Source organism: Canis aureus, chromosome 21 (genome assembly GCF_053574225.1).
Source record: "Canis aureus isolate CA01 chromosome 21, VMU_Caureus_v.1.0, whole genome shotgun sequence".
In the NCBI taxonomy this organism is placed as follows: domain Eukaryota; kingdom Metazoa; phylum Chordata; class Mammalia; order Carnivora; family Canidae; genus Canis; species Canis aureus.
This window is the reverse complement of record NC_135631.1, coordinates 34,559,199-34,578,241: the sequence shown is the minus strand read 5'-3', so window position 1 is coordinate 34,578,241 and position 19,043 is coordinate 34,559,199. Positions and strand designations below refer to the sequence as shown.

The 19,043-nt window shown below is 40.2% G+C and overlaps 1 protein-coding gene and 1 non-coding gene across 9 annotated transcripts in view; both read right to left on the bottom strand.

Moving 5' to 3' along the window:
• Window positions 1-19,043, bottom strand: part of CACNA2D1 (calcium voltage-gated channel auxiliary subunit alpha2delta 1) — a 475,096-nt gene that overhangs the window by 87,380 nt on the left and 368,673 nt on the right. For all 8 annotated transcript variants that reach the window (XM_077863845.1, XM_077863847.1, XM_077863846.1 and 5 more), the window contains exon 11: window positions 1,966-2,124. In XM_077863845.1, coding sequence (XP_077719971.1) covers window positions 1,966-2,124 — 159 coding nt within the window. The remainder of the gene's footprint in view (window positions 1-1,965; window positions 2,125-19,043) is intronic.
• LOC144293545 (U6 spliceosomal RNA) lies at window positions 9,693-9,799 on the bottom strand. Its single transcript, XR_013360754.1, has one exon. It is a non-coding gene; the product is annotated as a U6 spliceosomal RNA (small nuclear RNA).

Genomic DNA, 19,043 nt, shown 5'->3' with positions numbered 1-19,043 from the left:
CTGTGAAAAAACCCAGCAACTTCTATTTCTTTACCACAGAAAGAATACATTTTAATCTCATGTCAATTACATCTGAATTCCCAAGTTCCAAGTTTTCATCCTTCTGCTACTCAACATACATCATTTTAATAAACATGCATTTTACCAAAGATACTGCCCCTGGAAAGTGCAACACTCAACTACTTCTCTAACGCTACCTAATAAACATCACCACCCCCAACCCTGCATACCCGAAATGAACAATCTGTACATCTCCACTCTCACAGCCCCTCTGTCTAGATTCCTGTGTCACCAGCCACCAAGGATGTGAGTCCAGAGCCCCATCCAATTAGTTACCATGTCACTCTCCTTTTAGCATTTCTTTGCTTTGACTCCAACACCAGGACTTACACAACAAATTAACTTTGAACACTCGTTGTAAACTTTTCATTTGCTCCTAAATGCCTCATTAACCGGTATCTAGTGGCCTTCTGATTCCTCTCACAGCTCCTGCATTGCTACAGCCCTAGGCATGCCAAAGCACCTGTTGTTTTTTTTTTTTTTCCAATGTGCCATCCTATCTCATATGGCTATGCCTTTGTCCATGTTGTTGTTTTTATCTGAAATGATTTTCCATCTCTCATCTACCTACCGAGATTCTACTCATTCTTCAAAACCCTGTTTTCAAGGAAATGCCACAGTTTCCTGACCCCCTTTGGTGCCACTCAAGTAAGCACACCCTGAATGCCCTCGAATAGGGCACATTGTACTAGGAATGGTAATTTACCGTATCATGCTAGACATACTTGAGATCAGCCAGTATTATTTACCTTTGCTATTCTAGCACTAGTAATGTGGCAGGAAATTGTGAGGCATGCCATACACATTGGCTGAATGAACAAACGGATGAAGCACCAATCAGACATCTTGAAAGCTGTTTTTAGAAGCTTTACTTAGGGAACAACCAAGTCAGATTTGCAGACAAGAGCACATGTAAGGCTTATTCAGTGACTCAGCAAATATGGTATGAATTATGAGCTGAGTCTACCAGACATGTGCTAGTCATTAACGATAGTCACAATGATCATGACTCCAATGCCAAGCCAACAACCCACACTCATATGATGTTTGCTGTGTGTCAGGTTCTGTGGACAATTCTATCCACAATCCTTCTGAGTATGTGCCATGGTTTAAGGAAGGAAACCAACGTAGAGAAAGGTTGGGTCCATACGCTCAACCACTGCCATACTACTGCTTCATGACAGTTAAAAAACTGAATGATAATCCTTGCACTTGAAGAGTTCAAAGTGAAACAGATGACACGGCCACTTGCAAACACTAGTCCGCAGTGTAAGATATGTGCTACATAGTATGGGGCAGGTAGTAGGCACGCTGGAATCGAGAGTCTAAAATGGAGACACTGGTGAGTGATTTGTTTGGAGGGTGAACTTCACTGAGGAAGGAATTCCTACTCTGGCATTGTATGTCCTCCTCACCTTAATGTGGGCCATTTGGACCTTTCTGTACATTAAGAAACAATTTTAAGAACCAAACAGATGTTTAAACTAAAGCATTCCCACTGACCACTGGATGATTGGAAACACAAGTATCCAGATAAACACAGTCCCAATTGAGATAACAAAAAGGAAACGATATTCTAAATATGCCAAGTAAGTTGGAAGTGCTCATATAAAAATAAAATAATTATCTTACAAATGTGCTTTTTAAACAGAGTTTTAAAAGATGATGGAAGAAGGGGTCTAAAAGAAAAAGAATGTCTACCATTTTGTATGTCTTTTGAATCTTGGCTTCAAACATAAAAGTAGCTCAAAGATTTCTACTGCCTGGACACGTCTGCTTATAAATTAAATGTAAAGCTGCACTGTTATGTAATTGAAGTCCTGATAGTAGTAAGGACCAGCATATTGAAATTCATATGCTGTGATTCAGTAATAAAAGAGAAAAGAGGGTGGTATGGATACTTACATTAAGAAGCTGTTCAAAAGCAAAACTAAAGCCTTTCTTATAATCAGTGATTCCTTTTGCTGTGATATTATTCACCGCATCTTTCAGCACTTTCTTATTTCTCACATTGGCTTGGACAAGGTGCTGAAAACAGCTCACATCCTGGGCATTGCTGTTAAACTGTGAAAGATAAAAAAGTAAACATATAAGTGAACATGAAAATCAATCACATCATTTTATTTGAATTTGTGGTTTGTATGTCCCAATCCAGTTGCATTGCTTTCTCTTTCATAAATGCATAAACTGGTAACAAAAGCGCACTAAGGATCAAATAGCGATTTTCCTCTGAGCCCTTAACTCCTACTGTAACCCTGAGCCTGTCACTCCCCTTCCTGAAGCTCAGTTTCTCTGATTATAAATTTGGGGCTTGAATTACGTACGGAAAGTCCCTTTCAGTTCTCAGATTTTCTCAGCCTTTAGAGAAGGAAAAAAAAACAAACAAACAATGAAATGTATTCAGAATCCAGAAATGATATGGTAACACCTGGGCAGGTTCAAGGACAAGCTAACCACCTGCTTGCCACTCTTAAGGAAAAGCGAGGTGGAAAAGTGGCAAAGTCAAGGACAGGAACAGACTTCTAGTTGTTCTGAAATGTGATGGTACAACCTTTTATACCAGGGCTAATCCAGGAAAGTAATGTGAAAGAATCAAGAACAACAGGTGGCCTTTTATTTTATTTTTTAAAAGATTTTATTTATTTATGACTTGACAGAGACAGAGCACAAGGAGAGGGAGCAGCAGAGGGAGAGGGAGAAGCAGGCTCCCCAGTGAGCAGAGAACTTGACACAGGGCTCAGGGATCAATCCCAGGACCTTGGGATCATGACCTGAGTCGAGGGTAGCCACTTAATGATTCAGCCACCCAGGTGCCCCCAAAGGGAGGCCTTTTAAAACTGATCACTCTAGGGCTTTCGTACAGAAGGCTGAGGAATGTTGGAGACAAGGTAAAGGGCAGACAGGTACTGCTGTGAGTGATGAAGCCCTGAACAAACAAGGAGGCCAGAGGAGCAGAGAATGTCAACCCTGATACCTGCCCCAAGTGAAATTCAAAAATCCTCACAGACGTAATAGCACCAACCCTATTAAAAGTATTCACAAAGTTCATTGGGTATTTCCAAAAAAGATAAGAACAGTGAGTCGTGCAGTGAGATCCAGGACACTGAGACAGTGGAATCATCCTATCACTTACTAACTCTGTGATTTGTATGAGCCCTTAGACTCTCGGGGCCGAGTATCACATCTGCAAAATGGGAATAACGATAAGCCATACTTGCTAGAAGGTAGGGGCCTGGCGAGACGAAATGTTGGAGGTTTTCTCAAAAACATATAATTAAATAATTTTATTAGGTGGATCACAAACTGAAATATAAATGTTATAACTGATCACATATTCTTATAATACATCCCTTTTTTCTCTGAAAATCAATGACGCTTAATTATAAGGTACACTGCACATTTCATCAATTCAATAAGCAAATATTTACTATCAGCTTGTGATAGGTCAAGAATTGTGGCGGGTGATAGTTTTGTGCCTTCACACATTAAGTAAATTATGCACAAACATAAACATATGTATGGATGTAATAAGCACATATACGGTGTCTACTCTGTTGCATTTACTCTATTTACTCTACAAATATTAATCATTTCCTCTTTGCCAATGCCCGAAAAGATACATATTATCACTATTCACAAAGAAAGGGAGGCACTGAGGGAGTTAAAGAACTTGCCCAGAGTCACATGGCAAATAAGACACAGAGTCAGGACCAGACTAGTGGTGCGACCTAAGTGTCTCGGGTTTTCACTACTCTTGTAGGGCCTCTTAACATATTACGACACATGATTAGTTCTGTAAAGCAATACAGTATTATTGCCTAGGAGACAATATCACAAGTGGGTTCTAGTTTGGACTATGAGTAGTCGGGCGAAAATTCACATGAGAAATAGCATTTCCTATGATTCCAGAGAAATGTCTCATTGAAGACTACTGCAGAAGAACATTTCAGGCCAACAGAGCAACAAAAGGGAAGCCTTTTAGGGATATATAAAGGAGGAGAGTTTAGCTCAGTCACACATGAGTGAGGAGGACAATGACATAAAATGAGCTTGGGGAGGGAGGCAGGGTTAGATCTTGCAGGGTCTAACAGAAATGCTCAAGACCTGGGATTTGATTTCCTGTCAAATGGAAAGTCACAGAAAGATTTTAAGCCACAGACAAAATAATCAAATGTAAAAATTTAAGAGATCATGCAAGCTGCTGTTTGGGAAATGGATTTAAGGCGAGCAAAATTCGAAGGAGAGAAAATAATTAGGAGGCTCTACAGTAACCCAACTCAATGTAATAAGTGGCTGTGCTACTGGTGGAGATGGTCAGAAGAGGAGGGGTTGCACACCTTTTCTGGAGGAAGAATCCCCAGCATGTGACAGTGGGCTGGGGCTGTTGCTTAGTAAGAGAGTGGTGTCGTGAATGCCATGCAGGGGTCTGACCTGGGCATCAGGAGGGCCCGAGGGCTGGAAGAGTGATGGGTTCGGGGGGACTTGAGGAGGAGGCAAGGGAAGCAGAGTCCAAGTCTGAGTGAGGGGGAGTTTTCAACGTAAGTAAGACACACAGATGGTGAAGTCAGGAAATCGTAACATTCAAGGCAAGAGGCTCCAAAGTCTTGGCTAAAGATTAAAAAAAAAAAAAAAATAGAAGGCTTCAGCAAAGAAATTTCCTGTACATCCGTATAAATAAAAGGAAAGCCATCGAAGGAGTCCTTAAGAAAACTTAGTATAAGTAAGTTCCCTTGGAGGCAGGAAGGAAATCAGGAGACGAGGCCATTTGGGATGATAAGAGAAGAAAAGAAAGTCTCAGGGAAGAAACCGCAGTTCAGATACAAAGATGCAGAATTCCAAGTGTCCAGGGAACTCATCGGGCTGCACAGTCATCGTCGGGGAGGGTCACGGTGAAGTGCGGTGGAAGCGGTGGCAGGTGGAGGGGCTTCAGACCCCGGCTGGGAAACCCGGGTGGAAAGGGGGGTGCCTGTCGGGATGAGCCAAGGGAAGGGCCCAGGGCAGGAGGGGACGGATACTGAAGCGTGAAGGAAGGAAAAGATGCAGGGAAGAGAAAAGAGGTGCAATGTCAAAGTCTTGTGAAATCAGGGAAGGACAGACAGGGCCTGCGCGTGGAGGAGTGACCCCCGAGTGTGGATCGACTCTCGGCTCTGCAAAGAAGCAGGAAGAGCAGAGCGCAGTATAGACGCGGCTGGGCGAAGACGGCCACGGGGGTTGCCCGGTGACAGTTACTGTCTGCCTTGCTGTTCACTGGGGACAAAAGGCACAATAAAGATAAAGTAACCGGGGAGCTGGAAGGTTTGCAGAGAGTGGAGATAAAACAAGAAGGGAAATGTCCTGCATAGGTAAATAATTTGGGTTCTTTCTCTTTTTTACTTTAACGTTACTTTCAGGTACATCTTACATATGACTAAGATGATCCGATAGATTTCTTTCTTTCCATAGACTCTAATGTTAGAAACGCAGTATCTCCAGTTCTAAATTCCACTGCCTCTTTTATTCCATTCTTTGATAATCTGACACTATCTGATTCTGCACATTCCGTTTTGAAAACAAAAGTGCATGAGAACTCTCATGTTAGAAAGTTGGGGGAAAAAAGAAGTTTGCCAACGCATTAAGAGTAAAATATCTGACCTCAGAGAATTATTAGAAATGGTTACAGGAAATGTTATTAACTGATTTAGTTAAACTGCGAACCATGATAAAATTACAAGTTATGCAGAAAATGAGCACTAAATAATGTATTGCCCTGAGTTCGGTTGGCCTTGACCTGCTTTTAACACAGAAAAATGAAGCATCTCATTAAGTCACTTTAACACAAACTGATTAAATGTAAATTCAATTCATTAAATACAAATTCAGTGGTGTATAACAGAAATAGTATGATCATACTCATAATAAAACTCATAAATAATGCAGGGGAAGAAATAGCTTACAAAGTATAAGTCCCCATAGCAAATCTTATTCTCTTAGGAAAGGGATGAGAAATTTCAAAAGTTCCAAATTAGGTAAGTGTGTATTTCACAGACACCTTACAGTCATCTGCTTTTAGAATAGACAAAAAGAACAGGTTTATTTTCACAAGCTTAAACTGCAGTCTTTGGTAACATGTGCCTAAATTTTCATTTATAAACCACATATTTAATACATAAATCACTTATGTATTAAAAATCTTAGAGCAAAAGTTAAAAAATATAGTATTAGCTTAGAAATAGTATACTGTGAGTGAAAATAGATTTAAGGATCCCTGCTTTTGTCAATTATTAAGAACATGCTTTTATTTGAAGAAAAAATTGTATATTTAAATAACCCAAGAGTTAGAAATCCAAAACAATATCACACGGATTCCTTTCCTGATCCCAGAAAATTCAACCGAGTAGGTCCTTTATAAGAGCTGTTGAGAAAAATCTCTGCTAGAATGCTGAGGAAGAAAGACAGACGTGTGGGCTAAGGTGAGCAGCTGGGGGGGCGGGGGGGGGCGGGGCTGGGTTGAGCGGGGTTGAGCATCTGCCTTTGGCTCAGGGCATGATCCCAGGGTCCTGGGATTGAGTCCTACATTGGGCTCCCCACAGGGAGCCTGCTTCTCCCTCTACCTTGTCTCTCATGAATAAATAAATAAAATCTTAAAAAAAAAAAAAGTGAGCATCTGGGGTATAAATCATACAGAACTTAGTATCCTTACTCAAGCAAACAAAAATTCTTTCATTTCCTCCTTCCATATAACCTGTTCTGCCTACAACACTTTTCTTCTCTTCCTCAATAGTTTTTCCTTACAAAAGGCTTTCATGATCATTTGTGACTAGGTCAAACCACCCCATTATAAGATCTCCTCATCCTTGGAGTATCTTTTTTTTTTTTTTTTCAGAACACAACTCTGTTAAAATTTCCTACTTTTTGTATGTATCTTGATAGATTCTTCCCCTGGATCAGAAGCCCACATAGTCATAGAAAATAGCCAGCCCACCACTGTAACCTCAGTACTGGATATATAATAGTACGCTATAAATATTTAATAAATGTATGTAGGAAGTTTCATAAGACAGTGTGAAATACTAATTAAAATCAAGCTATAGATTCCTAACTATAGAAATTATATTTTAGCTTTATAATGTTAAGCTTATAAATTCATACATATAAATATAACACTATTAAAATGCCAAAAAGAAGATATATGTAAAACACCTATTAAAGAATCTGGCACATAGCAGAAGCTAACTCAAGTGCAACTCTGTCAGAAAGACAATCATCATATGGTTTCACTCATACGGGGAATATAAGAAATAGTGAAAGGGAGTAGAAGGGAAAGGAGGGGAACTGAGTGGGACAAATTAGAGAGGGAGATAAGCCATGAGAGACTCTTAACTCTGGGAAACAAACAAAGGGTAGTGGAAGGGGAGATGGGCAGGGGTTGGGGTAACGGGTGACCCGCACTGACGAGGGAACGTGATGAGATGAGCACCGGGTTTTATACTACATGTTAGTAAACTGAATTTAAATTAAAAAAATGTTTAAAAAGTGCAACTCTATCATTAAAAAAATATTTTTGTAAAACCATTAGTATGCTGAAACCAGAAAGGACTCCTAGATTAGTGAGAAAGATTCTGATAAACGATACCAGTTTTAGTGACCTTCAAATGAAGGTCACTAACAGGATGATACAAGTATCCTTCAAACATTAATTTAATGTTTGAAATAGCCTCTGAAATAACCATGAACAGTAAGTTTCAATACTTCCAAAGAACATTTCTATTAAATATCGTCAAGTACACACATCATATTAAAAGATACTTCTAGTGCCAAAATACATTGTTAACCTCTCAAGTGAAGTAATTTAAACTCTTAGTTTTATAAAGACAGTATTTTTGTTCTCAGATGCCCTGATAAGTAAGAAATCATTTCACAAAATATTTCAGAGACAGAGAACTCTGCTGTTCATTGAATCCACCTTGGATAAAAAGGAAATGTTGGTACTGTCTTGATGCACAATCTAAGTCAAAGAAGCATCAAGTTCATCGAAAGCAGCCTTGTATAGGAATGGCACCCTCATGGGGTGTCCTAACATTTTCACAGGGCACCAAGTCTACCTTTGAAATCCTTAGTGGGCTCAAATAGTTTTCCTCTAGAAATATTAAGAATTAAAGATAAAAGAACCCCAAAGGTGATATTATTACACTTGGAACTGCAGAGAAATAGAAATGGCACATTTAATCTTTGACCACTCAGCTCACCTTTCATTTTTACCCCTTCCCCTAATCCATGTAGTCTAGATCCTTACAAAGACAGACTTGCTGTAGGGTACTTTGTACACTGTTTAATTATAAAACATTCTTTAATGGGTAAAATGGACATAACTTATAATTTCTTGGTTTTTGGAAAATTTTAACATTATCTAAATGATTTCTTAGAACTTGTCTTACTGATCTGTCTTCTCTTTGTTTCCATGTAAAAGCAAAATGCTGGGCTCACGCTGTGTATAAAACTAGCAAAAACAACTCAAATTCAGATTAGCCTGCTTTAAACATGGATATATATTTTAATTATAAAATAGGAGTGAACTTATTTAAATAAGTATAATAAATAATTTATGTAACAAATTTATCCTATACAAAACTTAATTTAAATGAATTATTTAAATTAAATAAATGATACAATTCTGTGTATCAGACTCTTACAATTTTGGTATCAGAAGCTATCCACATGTTGGACACCAGATGGCGATACAGGAAAATAAAAGCAAAGTGAATAGCATGAAATCCTTAAAACCTATTATTTATAGGTAACTTAGAAACTAGAAATATAAGGAAATGAGATAGTCATCCTAAAACTCAAGAAATAAGTGGTAACATTTAACTATACACATATGTACATAATATTCCCAGTTAAGAATGATTTTAAGGTTAAGCTATTGCCAACTTAGAAATTTTGTGCCAATTTATACTATATTTCTAACAATCTCACTCCATTTTCATGAACACTTAAAAGTTTTATTTGCTAAATTCTAAGTAAAAATATTATTTTAATCTTTTAATTACTTGAATTTCTTTGATGGCTTTTGACGTAAAACTCTTTCTCATTTATCAATTTTCATATAATCTTGTGAATTGTAAGTCTTCTTTCTCTAGTTTGTGGCTTGCTTTCTAATTTTAACCTTTAAACTTATTCTTATGATTTCTTAAAATAATATGCTTACAAAACCATTTATTAATTAGATAAATGTCATCTATAGTCTCTACTAACATTTGATGGTTTTGTTTGCTTATTTTACAATGTAGTGTTTGCTTATTTTACACTGTAGTTTGATGGTAAAATTGATTTCCCCCAATTATGTGAGGTGACAATTACATTAAGCGGTTTTCCCCCGAGTAGCCGATTTTCCCTTTTACTGAATACTTAGTGGTTTGTGATCCATTCTCTATAACAAGTGAAGATGTGGAATACATTTCTAGAACTATTCCTTCACTATTTCCATTGTTTCACTAACTTCTTAACTTTTAATATTAATCATACAAATATGAGCTAACATATATGGAGAATCACAAATGTACCAGACAAAGCACTTTAATGAATTCATTTAATCTTCACCAAGTTTATGGTGAAGTTTATGGTTTAGTTTCTGTTTGTTTGTTTGAAGATTTGAAAACATGGAACACTTCATGAATTTGCAAGTCATCTTGGCATAGAGGCCATCCTAGTCTTCTCTGTATTGTTCCAATGTTAGTCTATGTGCTGCCGAAGCAAGCACTGGGTTTAGTTTTAATAGTTTCCATGACGCAGTTGAAGAATTGAGACTTACTTAGAATGTTAAGCAAAGCGCCCAGAGTCACTGCAAACCCAAACGCTGAACACACTACGGTGTCGAATCATTTTCAATTTATACCAAAAGAGTAAGCTGCCACACCTGGTCATGCTTCTTTTTCCACACCGTCTTTCTGTTCAACTATGTAACTATCTGTTGGTCTCATTAAAGTTCCATTTATCAATAAATTTTGGTCAAACTGACATCTTCATATGAGCCACCTTCTCATTTCAAGGAGAGTTATTAATTCCACATTTATTATTATATCTCCATTCAACTCTTCTACATGTATCTAATATTCTTTTCTCTCTTCTCAAATGCGATTTCAAATATATCATTAAAAGTATTGCTAGGTAATTCATGACGTTTTTGAAACACTGTGAACAGGATTCTAATTTGTATTATTAATCCCTGTCCAGAGAAAACCAGAAGGGGGTCATTACCATTGCACAATTAGAGATGCAATCAATTTGTTATTAGTACTCTGGGAGTTGAAAACTCTTGTTCTGAAATGGATATTGCTCTGCCCTCAACACTGGCTGCTGGTTTATGTTTTCTTTGGTCTAGTATATAAAAAAAAATTAAGAATTTTCCATTTTTTAACCCAATTTAGGAAAGTCAAATCTAGCTCAAGCCCTGCTTCTAATAAGCATCAATGGCCACAACGGATTCAACTATGTCCTCTGGCCTTCAGTTCTCTCCTTTCTGGAAAAAATGGTGGGGAGGGGTGTGGAGAGGCTTTACTACATGAACTGGAAAGACCCTCAAATTCTAAAATCTTATCATTTGATCTGATAGAAAGAATCTTAAACAGGCTCCACACCCAGTGGAGAGGCCACAGTGCTTGATCTCATAACCCTGAGGTCATGACCTCAGACAAAATCAAGACTGGGATGTTTAATTGACTTAGCCACCCAGGTACCCCGACATCATTCTTTTTTTTTTTTTTAATTTATTTATGATAGTCACACAGACAGAGAGAGAGAGAGGCAGAGACATAGGCAGAGGGAGAAGCAGGCTCCATGCACCGGGAGCCCGACGTGGGATTCGATCCCGGGTCTCCAGGATCGCGCCCTGGGCCAAAGGCAGGTGCTAAACCATTGCACCACCCAGGAATCCCTCATTCTTAAGGTATAATAAATGCATTAGTATTATTTCTATTACAAATTGTTGTTGCTGTTGTTGTTGTTGTTTTTCATAGCCCTGTGGAAATTTAACTGTCAGCTTCGAAGGGTGAAACTTTAATGAAATGCCTAAAAGATCATATACTCTGATTTTTTTTTCCTCTTTACCAACACTATGATGCAAAACTGAAAATATGCTCAATGTTTTTATGGTTACCTGAGGCTGATTATCTGGAATGTCTTCTCTAGTTGAAAAAAAAAAAAATCAGTTTTGAGTTTGGCTGGATTTGCCTAAATTTGTGTATCATTCAAAGAGAAGGATACAAATGTCTAATGTACTTCCAGAAAAGAGATGCTACAACACAGATAAGTGAAGATGCCTCTTTAAGAATGCAAAAATATTTGATCACTGATTGAAATTCATTATAAAATTCTGACAATTGGGGCATCCAGGTGGCTTAGTGGTTGAGCATCTGCCTTTGGCTCAGGTTGTGATCCCAGGGTCCTGGGATTGAGTCCCACATCGGGCTCCCTACATGGAGCCTGCTTCTTTGCCTGTGTCTCTGCCTCTTTCTGTGTGTCTCTCATGAATAAATAAAAAAAACTAAAAATCTTTTAAAAAAATACTGACAACTCTGTAGCACTCCCCATACTGTTATGACTAACAAAGAAATAGACTCAACTAAGGAAGCAGCACTATGAGTCTTGAATTTTTCTATGTACATTTCAGCGAAACAGTGTCTCTATACTCAAGAAAACATCCAATGCTGGAGAGGTGGGAGTACAGGGATACAGAAACTAAACAACAAACGTGTATCTATAAAGTATCAGGTGGAGACAAATGCTACAAAGAAAAAGTGATGTAAAGTGATAGATACTAATTAGAGCATTAGTGTAAGTAAAACGGAATGGTACTGGAGATGAGGGGTCTTTCCTAGTAGGGAAGAACTTGAGCAAAGATCTGAGCAAAGAGGGGGAGTAAGCATGCATCTATATACACTCAGAAGTATCAAGACTCTGGGTAAATGGAAGTGATTTCTAATCTGTGCATAATTTTAAGATCTGCACCTAACAGAAAGAGCAGATCTGTTTTTTAAGCAATGTTAGTAACATCACCAATGAGTTCTTTTAAATGCAAGATACCATTTGGGATCAACAAAAAGTTACCAACACAAACTGAAGAAATTCAACCTAACTCAATTCCACTGAAGTCAAATATATAAACATATATGTATACTGGATAATATATTTGAATACAAATATTTGAAAAATCTGCAGTATGATTATGGGAAAAAACAAAGAAACAATTAAATAAAGAAGATACCTATTAACAGAGCATTTAAGCAGGAGATATCATGAGGAATGCAAAAATTTGTGGAATATATTTTTAAAGCATGCAAACATTGGACAAAACATTAGAAAGATGAATTCATTATGAGAAAAAGCAAATGCCAATATTTGAAATTTATAAGAGGATTTAAAATGCAAATAGTCACTTTATGACAAAATCTCTTACAATGGAGCATAAAACAAAAAATATTTTGTGTCTAAGCACATGTTTCCAAGCTCTAACATAGAGATCAAAATTCTCAAAATGCTTTCTAGAACCTTAGGAAATGTGCTGAAATGGGGTTCGGCTATTCACAAATTAGGTTCAAGTCTATACATTCTCCAAGTACCTTAGTGCAGTATCAACTTATACTTTAATTTCTGCTGAATTTAAACCTACTAAGTAAATAGGAGTAGATATGATAGTTCAAGTAACTGTGAGCAACTTGGCTAAACCTACAGCTTAGTTTAGTCCAAGCTACTCTCTTCACCTATTCTTATAATTAAATAAATACAGGGACTCTAATTTTACCCAGTAAATACTGACACACAACTGTGCTTACTGGGCATGGACTCTTTTCCAAGTCCTTGAAGATCCAGCAGCTAAGTTCTAACTTCTATGCTTTATAAATAACTGATCAGGGGCGCCTGGATGGCTCCGTGGTTGAGCCTTTGCCTTTGGCGCAGGTCGTGATTCTAGGGTCCTGAGATCGAGTCCCACATGGGGTTCCCCGTGGGGAGCCTGCTTCTCTCTCTGCCTCTCTGTGTCTCTCACGAATAAATAAAAATTTTTAAAAATAAATAAAAACAACAGATCAGTTCAAAAGAGAAGTATTCCTTCTGCATCACCTTATTACTTTGCTATTTCTAAAACTGAAAATGTAATTAATTTCTAAGTACCAAACTATCTTTAGTGTACCATGTAATTAATGGAAAAAATATCATGGTTGTCAACACCTTCTTATAAACTTTGCTTATACTTGCAAAGCAATTAAGTTATCCTCTGGCAATCTTTTTTTTTTTTTTTTTTAAACTAAATAACCTTGATTACATGCCCTGTTATAATCTTTCAATTTGTCCTTTGGGAGTTTTCTTTATGTCTTTTAAATGAAGGTAATTTTAAAAAGCACCCATCTTTACCTTTAACAACTCAAATACATATGAAAGAGAACTTTCATTCTTTTAAGAAACCTAACTCTACTCCTTCCTGTTTTAGTAAACCCCTCCAAAATGCAAATGGCTACAATATAAGAATATTCATAAACGTCCATACTACTAGTAATGCTGTGAATTACCAAGATCTTAAAATCTAAATCAATAATAAGCACCATAAGTTACAACAAGCTCTAGACAGATGCCTGCTGGACTTTGCTGAAGGAACCTCCTTGGTGGGATTTCCTGATTTCCTCACTGCTTAGGAATCCCTTGAGAGACTCCCGAAGTGAAGATCCTGACTCCTTAGGTGGGGGCTCCTAACCAGCTGCCAGGTGCTGCTCATGCTGCTGGGCCGCAGGCCCCACTACAGGATGCTTGTTGGTTGACATAAATGAGATATGAATCCACGTAAAAATTGCTTGAAATCTAAATGATGATGATTTTGTAAGACATGAAGTAAAATTACTCTCCTGGAATTCATGTGTCACCAGAGTGCAGCGGCATGCCAGCGTCTGTGAGTTTATTTGTGCCCTGGGCCTGTTTCCTAAGGATGAAAAACACAAACAAAACCCACTTCTAAATGTAAACTGTGTAACAACTTAACAAGTGTGCTTGTTACCATATGCAGAATAAAAAAGATCTGAGCTAAGAAAACCGTGCCCTGGTCTGGGAATACGCGAGACCTATTTTGGAGGAAAAACTAACATTTCAAGCACGCGAGGCAGGGAAGAGTCTCTAGCACGTCCTTCTTGCAGACACAGTGCAATTTCATATTTAAACAAACCCGCATTGACATTAGCTGGTGTCACACCGTCGAGTCACAAACGGGGAAGTGCGTGAGATTTCACACTAAACTTAAAAGCTGATCGGTGAGCCTCAAAGATTGCGCTTCATCTCCAGACGGTTCTGCAGGCATCTGGCGGCGGCGGCCGGGGAGGGGGAAGCGGCCGCGAGCGGATGTGAGCTCGGGAGCAGGTGCCCAGCAGGTGCCCACGTCGGCCCGGCGCTGCGCTGGCTGCGGCTCGCACCGCTCCCGGCACCTGCGTGTGCACCTGTCACCTCCGGCTGCTGCTCACCGACTGGCCGCTGGGCCTCGAGCAGGCCGTGGGTACGGACACTTGTGTCCCACAGCTAACAGCGGATGCTCTCAGAGGTACTGCGACTGCTTCTTCCTCTGCGTGTCAGGGGCCACACTGTATAAGGACCCCAAGTCAGAAAGCCTTCCAAGAGGACGGGAACGACAGCCCTTCCCGGCACCCCCACACCTGCCCCTGCACCCAGGTCCTGGGCAAGGAGCTGCGCGGAGCCTGGAGCAGCTGCCCACATCCGGGTGCCGACGGCTCACGCCCCGGGCACCCTGGCCCGCGCCCCCTCCTCGCCCCGCGCCAACGTCAGGATCCCACCGGGCCGGGCGGGGCAGGGGGCGGCGAGCGCGCCAGTGGGGCGGGGGGGGGGGGGGGGGGCGGCCGCTGCAGGGCTCGGGGGGGCGGCTCGGCAGCCTGGGTGCGCTCCCGCCAGCAGCACCCGAACCCTCCGGCGGGGGGGAGGGCACAGCTGCCGGGCCACTCCCTGCCTCCCCCAGCTTTCCCCAGGGCCCGGCGGCCTGAGCCCCGCAGTCAGAAACACTAAGTTCTGTCGTTTCTTTCCCAGACTCGCCAACACCTTCAGTGGGGACAAAAAGAGGGGCAAAAGATTTAAAAATAAATAAATTAGAAAAAAAGAGAGAAAAATACATGCAACCGTGTGCACGTGCACACCTATAGCATGCATGCACACACGCACCAGGACATTAGAAGTATATTTTGGGGATCCCTGGGTGGCGCAGCGGTTTGGCGCCTGCCTTTGGCCCAGGGCGCGATCCTGGAGACCTGGGATGGAATCCCACATCGGGCTCCCAGTGCATGGAGCCTGCTTCTCCCTCTGCCTATGTCTCTGCCTCTCTCTCTCTCTCTGTGTGACTATCATAAATAAATAAATTTAAAAAAAATTTAAAAAAAGAAGTATATTTTGAAGGTTTTGCCTTAGAACCTCCATCCCATTACTCAATTTCTATTTATTAAGAAAGGCCTAGCTGTTAAAGACAAAAGTATATTTTTGCTTTTCTCTTCCCAAAACGATGTATAATGATTAATTCTCCTTAAATGTATCAATTTCAGGCATGTTGCAGCCCCAAATATAGTATGGTAACTAATAAAACTCAAGAATCTCTTCTGAATTATACAGTTCATGTGGTTGACATTAAATATTATATAAATGCAAATAAGAGCATCCGAAGTTGACAGAAGCAAAGATAAAGGATGAAGAAAGAAAATAAACATATACATTTTGTCAGAATAATCTAATCCGTATGTGCTTTTTCAAGCCAAAATATGGAAACATTTACTAAAAGAATCCCTCCACCAAAACAAAACATTCTTCTTTAAAATGAATAATAAAAAAAAAATAAAAATAAAAAAAATAAAATGAATAATAATAGATGGCATAGATGGTGGCAGAGCAGGGGCCTCAGCTCAGCCCCCCACTCCCCACCCCCCCACCCTCAGGCCACGCCACCTGCGCACCTGCCGGGCCGCCCAGGGGGACAATGGCCTGAGCCACATGCACCTGCTGCGGCTGCCAACCAGGTCGGAGGCGGGGGAATAAAAAAAAAAATCGAGGAGGGGGGACCCCAGGAGGAGCTGGGCTACGGGGCAAGGGGGGGGACAGGAGAGCCCTGCCATGAGGCCCAGACAGCGGGGAGCCCGGCAGGACGCGGAGGGGCAGGGGCGCTCCCAGGTCCCAGGGTCACCACGGGGAGAGGGCGGGGGGTCGTTGCGGGGGGCATCTCCCCAGGTGCACACACCTGAGAGTCAACAGAGCAGCCACCACCTCCCGCCCCCTCTCCCCCACCCTCCCAGCCCCAGAGACTAGCTGGAAGGACAGGGCAAGAGCGAGTTCTTGACCCAGCAGCGCTGGAAAGCTCCAGGGGCTTTCATATTTCTTCTTCTTTTTTTTTAAATTTTTTATGATAGTCACAGAGAGAGAGAGAGAGAGAGGCAGAGACATAGGCAGAGGGAGAAGCAGGCTCCATGCACCGGGAGCCCGATGTAGGATTCGATCCCAGGTCTCCAGGATGGCGCCCCAGGCCAAAGGCAGGCACCAAACCGCTGCGCCACCCAGGGATCCCCATATTTCTTCAATTGCAGGTCTTAGATATATTTTTCACTTCTGGATTCCCTTCAACATACTCAATTTAATTTTTGGAGATATACGAGATACGGTTTTCTCTTTTGGGTTTTGTTTTCTGGTCTCATTTTGTTCTACAATGGCAGAAGTTAGTACCTTCTAAAACATGACGAGCATTAACCCAGAACCCAGGGGAACACCGAGCTGGTTCATTCTGCAAGATTATCTTCTCTCTCCCTTCCCATTCTGCCCCCCTCTTTTATCTCCTTTATGTTGTAGTGGTCACTATGGGGCTCTCTACAAGTATTGCTGGTTTATATAAATTTGGGACTGAACAACTTCTAATATACAGAACAAAATACACTCAGAGGATCATCCGCTGGGACACCTCAGGTAGACTACATTCTCCCTCCACTACAACTTCTTCACCACCACCATCTCCCAGTGTCCCCCCCTTTTTTCTTTTTTTCCTCTTTACTTGTTTTCTATTCTTTTTTACTTTTTCTTTTTTCCATCTTCGGGATTTTGGGCCTTTTATTTTTTACTATTTTGTTTTAGGATTTGTTTTTCACTTTAGTGGTCCTTTTGTTTTATTTTGTTCTAATCTTCCTTTTCATTTTCTGGTCTCTGACCTCATCAGAATCATCTAGGGTGTATTTTACTAGGTTGTGGTTGATATTCTTGACTCACCCCGCTCATACAGCAACTCTGCACTGAGAAAAATAAGTATAAGGAAGAATTGACCACAAAAGAAAGAGGCAGAAACAGTACTTTCTGGCACAGCATTACAGGATATGGATTTCAATACAATGTCAGAAAACCAATTCAGAAGCACAATTATAAAGCTACTGGTGGCTCTGGAAAAAAAGCATAAGGGGATTTAGAGACTTTGTTACTGCATAATTTAGATCTAATCAGGCCAGAATTAAAACTCAATTAAATGACATGCAATCCAAACTGGATGTCCTGATGACTAGGTTTAATGAGGTGGAAGAAAGAGTTAGCAACATAGAAGACAAGTTGATGACTAGGAAGGAAAGAGAGGAAAAAAGAGACAAATGATTAAGAGACCATGAGGAAAAGTTAAGGGAAATAAATAATAGCCTTAGAAGGAAGAATCTACGTATAATTGGGGTTCCAGAAAATGCCAGGAGGGACAGAGGGCGAAAAGTATATTTGAACAAATCATAGCTGAGAACTTCCCTAATCTGGGGAAGAAAACAGGCATTCAGATCCAGGATTTAGAGAGGTACCCCCCCCCAAATCAATAAAAACCATTCAACACCTTGACATTTAATAGTGAAACTTGCAAACTCCAAAGATAGAAGAGGAAATTCTTAAAGCAGCGAGAGACAAGAGATTCCTAACTTCCAGGATAGGCAGAAACTGAAAGAAACAGGTTATCGGACTGGATAAAAAAACAACACCCATCTATATGCTGCCTATAGGAGACTCATTTTAGACCTAAGGACACCTCCTGCCTAAAAATGAAAGGTTGGAGAAACATTTACCATTCAAATGGTCCTCAAAAGAAAGCAGGGGTAGCAATTCTTATATCAGATAAATTAAAGTTTATCCCAAAGACTGTAGTAAGAGATGAAGAAGGACACTATATCATACTTAAAGGGTCTATCCAACAAGAGGACCTAACAATCATGAATATTATGCCCCTAATGTGGGAGCTGCCAAGTATATTACTCAATTAATAACCAAAGCAAAGACATACTTAGGTAACAATATGCTAATACTGGGAGACTTCAACCCGGTGCTTCCTGTAAATGACAGATCTTCTAAGCACAACATCACCAAAGAAACAAGGGCCTTAAATAATACACTGGACCAGATGGATTTCACAGATATATACAGAACTTTGCAATCTGAACGCAACTGAATACACATTCTGCTCAAGTGCACATGGAACTTTCTCCAGAATAGACCACATAGTGGGTGACAAATCAGGTCTCAACCAATACCAAATGTTTGGGATTGCCCCCTGCATATTTTCAGACCACAATGCTTTGAAACTAGAACTCAGTCACTAGAAAAAATTTGGAAGAAACTCAAACATGTGGGGGTTAAAGAGCATCCTGCTAAAAGATGAAAGGGTCAACCAGGAAATTAGGAAAGAATTAAAATGATTCCTGGAAACTAGTGAAAATGAAGATACAACCGTTCAAAATCTTTGGGATACAGCAAAAGCAGTTCTAAGAGGGAAATACATCACGATACAAGTCTCCCTCAAAACACTGGAAAAAACCTCAAATATACAAGCTAACCTCGCACCTAAAGGAACTGGAGAAAGAACAGTAAATAAAACCTACACCAAGCAGAAGAAGAGAGATAATAAAGATTCGAGCAGAACTCGATGAAATAGAGACCAGAAGAACTGTAGAGCAGGTCAACCCAGGAGTTTTGAA